This window comes from Salvelinus sp. IW2-2015, linkage group LG2 (assembly GCF_002910315.2).
Source record: "Salvelinus sp. IW2-2015 linkage group LG2, ASM291031v2, whole genome shotgun sequence".
Lineage (NCBI taxonomy): Eukaryota > Metazoa > Chordata > Actinopteri > Salmoniformes > Salmonidae > Salvelinus > Salvelinus sp. IW2-2015.
The window spans coordinates 36,907,575-36,915,227 of NC_036839.1; the positions used below are offsets into that span (position 1 = coordinate 36,907,575).

Sequence of the window (7,653 nt, forward strand, 5' to 3'; positions counted from 1 at the left end):
ACTCTGTTTCTCTGACTCATCTGTCTCTCCAATCTGTCTCTTTCTGTCTCATCTCTGTCTATCATTGCTGTCTCTCCGTCTGTCTTCTCGCATGTCTGGTCTCTCATCGTTTCTCTGTACTCCGCTGTCTCTGTCTCTCCATCTGTCTCTTCTCCATCGTCTGTTCTGCCATCTGTTCTCCATCTGTTCGTCTCCATCTGTCCTCTCCATCTGTCTCTTTCCATCTGTCTCTGCGTCTGTCTCTCCATCTGTCTCTGTGTCTGTCTCGTCCTCTGTCTCGTTTCTCTACATCTGTCTATCCATCTGTCTCTCTCCGTCTGTCTCTGCGTCTGTCTCTCCATCTGTCTCTCCGTCTGTCTATGCGTCTGTCCCTCCGTCTGTCTCTGTGTCTGTCTATGCGTCTGTCCCTCCGTCTGTCTCTGTGTCTGTCTCTCCATCTGTCTCTGCGTCTGTCTCTCCATCTGTCTCTCCATCTGTCTCTCTGTCTGTCTATGCATCTGTCTCTGCGTCTGTCTCTCTGTCTGTCTTCTGCTCATTTGCTTTTCCAAGAAAACATGTCTCCTTTTGCAGCTTCAGTGCTAGAGATGCCAATAAACAAATGGGTTTGAGCTTAATCGCTGTCCCTGCCGCCATTCTTCTCATCAACATACACACACGTAATTATACACACACAGCTCCTCCTGGCTCATAGCTAATCCGTGGTGTTGACGTGACTGGGATGTCGACACACTTCACGCCCATCTTTCCATGACTCCTGCTGAGGGAGGCTGTGAGGGAGTTTCCTGTGTTCGGAGGAGAAGAGTATTTAGCTACACACATCCTAACACTGCTTTTACTGATACATGCACAACGTTTTCAACATCTTCATCGTGGTCTTCATCGGCCTACTCTTGTTGTAGCACACAGTGAAACCCAGCAGTGTGAACAACCGACATGGAGGAGAGAGAGCAGCTAGAAAAACACATGATGCTGGGAAGACCAATGCTGGGAAGACCATGCATTTATTTTTGCTGTGCTGCCTCTCCCATGCACTTTAGTTCATTCTATACACAGAACCGCTAGGGTGTCTTGTGGGCTATGAGACTGTGTATACTGTACGTGCATACGTGTTTCATCCATTCCATAGAGAGTCTCTGAGGTGTAATACGTGAGGAGTTTGGCACCCGATGATGAAGGTGGATGTGTTAATTGACTGAATGGAAAGGCTTCTAATAAAGGTTGCCGTGGCAATGAGCGAATCGGTCTGCTTTTGCATAACACCTCAATACCCTCTCATTAACTTGGATTATAATTTATTTCCAGCAGGGATTGGGGGGAAAAAATAGATGGATTTCATCGTCACGTGTCGTAGTTCTTCCTACCAGCCTCTGCTTTTTATTCTGTTATGCAGTTCTTATACAGGCTCATGTTTGCCTGCAGGAAAGCTGACTACCCACACTTGTTTACATTCCTGATGGAAGGAAGGTTCTAGCTTTTGTGTTGTAACCCTTTATAGTTGTTTCATGTAAGAGCTTGTATGTAGGTTATTAAAGTATCTCAACATAGTTAAATGAGATGTTGAGTTTGGTTGTGAGACTTGTGTCCCGTTCTTTTTGAGGCAGGCATCACTATCGAGAGGAGATTCTGGCGATGAGACTGGGACTACATCTACAGAGCAGAAGGATAAGGTATGTTAGTGTATTTACTATAAGGAACAGGAAAGAAGGACTGGCATCTACATGTCTGTCTTCCTTTCTCCTTTATTTCACTGTACATTTGGCTCCTTTATTCTGCTTTACACTTTACTGTATTCTCTTCATGTTTCAAATCCTTCTCTCTTTCTTCCTTACCCTCTGAATATTCTCTCTCTTTGCAAAATGTTACCCTCCTCTCTCTTTCTTCCTCTACTCTCTGAATATTCTCTCTCTTTGCAAAACGTTACCCTCCTCTCTCTCTCTCTCTCTCTCTCTCTCTCTCTCTCTCTCTCTCTCTCTCTCTCTCTCTCTCTCTCTCTCTCTCCTTGTCTCTTTCTCATCTCTCCAGGGACATAAAAAGGGTAAGGCTCTTTGGAGAGCTGTGAAGGAGGCAGAGAGGGAAGTTAAACAAACCCTGACCAACAGGAAGGAGGAGCTACCTTCCCATAAAGCCCTTCCCACCGAGCTCCAGAGAGGTTCCAGTCTGAGTTTGTTGAAGGCAGAGGCCATGCCCTCAAAGAGTCCCAAACCACTGAAGACCCCTCAGACCCCCCAAACCCCAGCCAGGGGCAAGGARAACATCACTTTGACAACAGAAAAGGCTGGCCTTAAAGTGAAAACCAGTAAACTAGAGAGCAATCTTCAAAGCACAGGTAAAGCAGGGTCTAAGCTAAGTACATCTGCAAGGAAACAAAGCAAGTTATCTGTATCGAAACCTAGCACTCCTAAACACAGTCAGATCCAGATATCTGTGTCTAAACCCAGCACTCCAAAGCATGGTCAAAGGAAGCTGTCTGAGGTGAATAAAGGTACAGAGATGAAAGGTAAAGGCCCTGTAAAGATCAGACGTAAGGAGGCCGAGGCGACCAGCACTCCCATCAAAACTAAACGTTTGGAGTCCAAAGACAAGAAATCAAAAATTGCAGAGGAAGATACTAAAACTATTGAAGTTCAAAATAAACCACTTCAAGGGGTCAAGTCCACTCCAGTCAAAGTTAAAGGTAAACAATTAGAGGTCAAATCCACCTCTGTGAAAAGTAACATTCAAGAGGCCAAATCCTCTACAGTCAAAGTTAAAGGTAAACCTGTGGAAAAGGAGCCAATTCCAATTAAAACTGTGGCTGAAAGCACTCCTTTGAATGTAAAGAGGATTCCTAAGGAGGTAGTAGATAATAACAAACCATCTGAAGGTAAAAACACTCCAATAAAGGGACAAAGGAAGGAAAAAGAGGTGAATGAACAAAAGACTGGAGAGTCTATTACTCTCAAAGAGTCAGGGACAACAGAGGGGAACAACGTGGCAGATGAAGGCAAAGGCAAAGTCACAGAAACAAAAAGTGCACCCACCAAAACAAAAAATGTGCCTAAACCTGAAGAGGTTATTAAAGCTAAATTGACTGAGTTGAATGGAACCCCGGTGAAACTGAAAAGCAAGCCAACAGAGGTTTCCAGCCAACCAATCTTAGTAGAACCTACCTCAAAGGCCAAATCACCATCTGCATCACTGTCATTATCAGATGCAATGCCTCAAAATGCTTGGGATAAGAAGTCAGCGAAGTCTGAGCTTAGAGAGCCACTGGCTGTCTCACAGGTCAAAGATAGAGTGGCGGTCCCAGGGAAAGATACCATTGGTGAATCCCAGGAGGGGGAGCCTGGCTGGGGAGGATTTCTCAGCGATGCAGCCTCTCTCCTTCCAGCCGTGGGGGTGGCAGGCGTAGCCATGGGGGTCTTGAGTGAGGCGGTGACAAGTGTGAGGGGGTTTCAGTCAGAGAGTGACACAGCCACTTCTATCCCTCCTCGGCGGTCCAGCCAGGTAGAGAGGTTCACCAAACAGAGCGCCATCACCCAGCCTTCCTCCTCCTCCTCTTCAATATCAGATCCCAGTGCAGTAGCGCAAAGAAACAGGACCGCCATCCGCATCAGTGTTCTCGGGAATTCTGATCAGGAAGCAGGGAGCAGGAGTTCTGAGAAGAACCCAGACACCACAGAGGCTGCTAGTGACAGGTCGGGAGGTCAGGCCGACGTTGACGACGATGAGAACACTAGTAGAGGTCAAAGGTCAGAGGCTGAGGATGATGAACATGAAGATTTCACAAAGAGACAGGGAGAGGAGGATGACAGGAGTAGTAAGGGTCTGGAAGAAGAGAAGGAGGATGACAGGAGTAGTAAGGGTCTGGAAGAGAGCAGTGAACAGAACGAAGGGGGAGAAGCAGAAGACAGTGATTCTGTGGCCAGCAGAGAAGTAGAGGAGGATAGAGAAGAGAAGAGTGAAGAGAGCCAGGGCGCGGAGGGCGAGGAGAGCAAAGAGAGTGATTCTGAGGGGACAGGAGAGGGGGAGGAGAGCAAAGAGAGTGATTCTGAGGGGACAGGAGAGGGGGAGGAGAGGAAAGAGAGTGATTCTGAGGGGACAGGAGAGGGGGAGGGAGCAAGGAGAGTGATTCCTGAGGAGACCAGCGAGAGGGGGAGGAGAGCAAAGAGAGTGATTCTGAGGGGACAGGAGAGGGGGAGGAGAGCAAAGAGAGTGATTCTGAGGGGGAGGAGAGCAAAGAGAGTGATTCTGAGGCAAGCCTAGAGGACAAAGGAGAGGAGAAAAGTGAAGAGAGTGATGGAGAGGAGGGAGAGAGTGGTTCTGGGACAAGTGGAGAGGGGGAAGAGGAGGATAAGAGTGAAGAAGAGTCCAGTGATGAAGAGAGTGTGGATGAAAACAAAGAGGACAAGGAGGAGGGTGGTGATGAATCAGGAGGTGAGGCTGAGAGCAAGAGTGAGGGATCAGCAGAAGAGGAGGAAGATGAACAAGCAGAAGAAGCAGAGAGTGAAGAAAGTAAAGCTGCTGAGTCAGGAGAGGAGGAAGGAGAGGGAGAGAGTGGAACAGATGAGGAAGGAGAGGGAGAGGATAAGGAAGGTTGTGAAAGTGAAGAAGAGGAGGAGGAGGAAAGTGTAAGTGAGGAGGAGAAAGGAGAAGAGGATGACGATGAGGAAAATGGTGCAGAAAGTGGAGAAGGTGAGGGCAATGTAGGAGAAGAGGAAGAGGAAGCAGTTGAGGGTGAGGAAGAAGAGGATGAAAATGAAGGTGAAGAGGAGAACGGTCAGGTCGAAGAGGAGGGAGGAGAGGATGATGAGGCAGAGGAGGAAGATGCTAGTGGAGAGGAGGAACTTGAAGATGAAAAAAGTGAGGAAGAGGAGGGAGAAGAAGAAGAGGGGGAAGAAGAAGATGATGATGATAAAGAGGAAGGGGAGGAGGGAGAAGGGGAGGAAGAGGAGGAAGAAGGAGAAGAGAATAATGAAGAGGAGAAAGGAGATGATGAGAGTGAGAAGGAAGGAAAGGAAGATGATGAAAAACAGGAAGATGAGAAAGAGGAAATAGAAGTGGATGAAGAGAGAGAGGAGGAAGGAGAGGAAGRTGGTGAAAAACAGGAAGATGAGAAAGAGGAAATAGAAGTGGATGAAGAGAGAGAGGAGGAAGCGAACAAACAAGAAGAGGAAAGGGAGAAGCAAGAGGAGGAAGAGAAGGAAGAAGAAAAAGATAGACAGGAAGTAGATGGAAAAGACACAGAGGGATCCTCTCCCTCTGGAGAAAAGGGGGAGGAGAAGGGAGATGAAAAAGAAGGGAAAGAAAATAAAGAAATTGATGGTGAATTAGAAGAAGAAGCTGCAGGGGAACAGAAAGGGGTGATGGAGGTGGAGGAAACCGGAGAGGAAGAAGGTGAAGAGGAAGAAGGTGAAGAGGAGGAAGAAAAATATATTAAAGAAGAACAAGTTGAGGAAGAAGAGGATGAGAAAGATAGTAAAAAAGGAGAAGAGGAGGAGGAAGAGGAGGAAGAAGAGGAGGAGGGAGAGGAAGAGAAAGATAGTATAGAAGAGGAAGAGGAAGGGAAAGATAGTAAAGAAGAAGAAGAGGAGGGAGAGGAAGAGGAGGAAGAAGATGAACAGGAAGAGGAGGCGGAAGAAGAGGAGGAAGAGATCAAATCTGCAAAAGGGAAAAAGAAAGGCTCACAAAGCGTACCACCTAAAGCAGCTCCCCCCAGCAGGAAAGGGATGGAAGATCCCCCGAGGGAGAAACCCAAACCAGCGGCCCGTACCAAACAGAGGACCACAGGGGGGAAACAGGCCAAAAGTACCCAAGAATCCCAACAGTTCTGGAATAATGTCTTACCCCAGTACCTGGAGCTGAAGTGAGACATTCTGGACCTCAATGGTTCCAAATCCTTTATGGATCAGAACCCAAACCTGCCTGTTAACAGTGGCTAGAAGGATTCTGGACCTGAGAAACCTGAGTCATAAGACTAACACATTACAGGTGTTTGAGAACCTCTGTGTGGATGTGTGCTTGTACTTTCTATTATGTCACTTATCCACAGTTGTGACCCCCCCCCCCCAAAAAAATTATATGTATTTATTTATTGGGAGTTTTCTTTGCACAAACTGTATCTTTTTATTCTCATGAATGCGTAGTTTGTTCTTGTGCACCTAATATTGAATGCCTTGACCTGACTGTTTACACACAACATTTCTCCATATTTTAAATACAGGCACTCATACCTGTGTAAAATCATTTTTATTTAATCAATACCTATGCATATAATTTACACAGTATGTGTGCTGTAATGTATCGTAAGGTAATTCACTAAGTGTACTCATACACTATACTGAACTGAATTGTAATATGTAAATATTTTTCTAAAATAAAGAGCAATTGAGAACTTCACAGGACTCATGAGTTAGGATTAAAAATGTATTCTTTAAAGAATCCACTGTGTGATGTAATCTAGGAAAATATATACTGTAGTAAAATAAATAAAATACAGTAAAATATATATAGTAAGATATTTAAATATATGGCCAATATATTACGGCTAAGGGGTGTTCTTAGGGACGACGCAACGCGGAGTGCCAGGATACAACCCTTAGCCATGGTATATTGGCTATATATCACAAACCCCAGAGGTGCCTTATTGCTATTATAAACTGGTTATCAATGTAATTAGAGCAGTAAAAAGTTATGTTTTGTCATACCCGTGCTATATGGTCTGTTGTAACTGTCAGCCAATCAGCATTCAGGGCTCAAACCTAGTTTATAAATATACAGTGACTTCGGAAAGTATTCATTCCCGTTGACTTTTCCCCCATTTTGTTAGGTTACAGCCTTATTCTAAAATTGATGAAATTGTTTTTTTACTCATCAATCTACACACAATACCCCATAATGACAAAGCAAAAACAGGTTTTTAGAAATGTTTGCTAATTTATTAAAAATAAATAAATGTAAATATCACATTTACATAAGTATTCAGACCCTTTACTCAGTACTTTGTTGAAGCACCTCTTGTGTTGTCTTGGCTGTGTGCTTGGGGTCATTGTCCTGTTGGAAGGTGACCCTTCGTCCCAGTCTGAGGTCCTGAGCTCTCTGGAGCATGTTTTCATCAAGGATCTCTCTGTACTTTGCTCCGTTCATCTTTGCCTCGATCCTGACTAGTCTCCCAGTCCCTGCCGCTGAAAACATCCTCACTGCATGATGCTGCCACCAATATGCTTCATCGTAGGGATGGTGCCAGGTTGCCTCCAGATGTGACGCTTGGCATTCAGGCCAAAGAGTTCAATCTTGGTTTCATCAGAACAGAGAATTTTGGCCTGAGAGTCTTTAGGTGCTTTTTGGCAAACTCCAAGCGGGCTGTCATGTGCCTTTTACTGAGGAGTGCCTTTTACTGAGGAGTGGCTTCTGTCTGGCCACTCTTCCGTAAAGGCCTGATTGGTGGAGTGCTGCAGAGATGGTTGTCCTTCTAGAAAAACTTCTTACATTTTAGAATGATGGAGGCCACTGTGTTCTTGATGACCTTCAATGCTGCAGAAATGTTTTGGAAGCCTTCCCCAGATCTGTGCCTCAACACAATCCTGTCTCGGAGCTCTACGGACAATTCCTTTGACGTCATGGTTTGGTTTTTGCTCTGACATGCACTGTCAACTGTGGGACCTTATATAAACA

General features: G+C 45.4%; 1 protein-coding gene across 1 annotated transcript in view; it reads left to right on the forward strand.

The window, feature by feature from the left end:
- Positions 1-6,378, forward strand: part of LOC111971682 (X-linked retinitis pigmentosa GTPase regulator) — an 18,563-nt gene extending 12,185 nt beyond the window's left edge. Inside the window, 3 exon segments of the mRNA XM_070446355.1 lie at positions 1,602-1,667; positions 2,023-4,221; positions 4,224-6,378. Coding sequence (XP_070302456.1) covers positions 1,602-1,667; positions 2,023-4,221; positions 4,224-5,849 — 3,891 coding nt within the window. The 3' untranslated portion in view covers positions 5,850-6,378.
- The last annotated feature ends 1,275 nt before the right edge of the window (positions 6,379-7,653 follow it).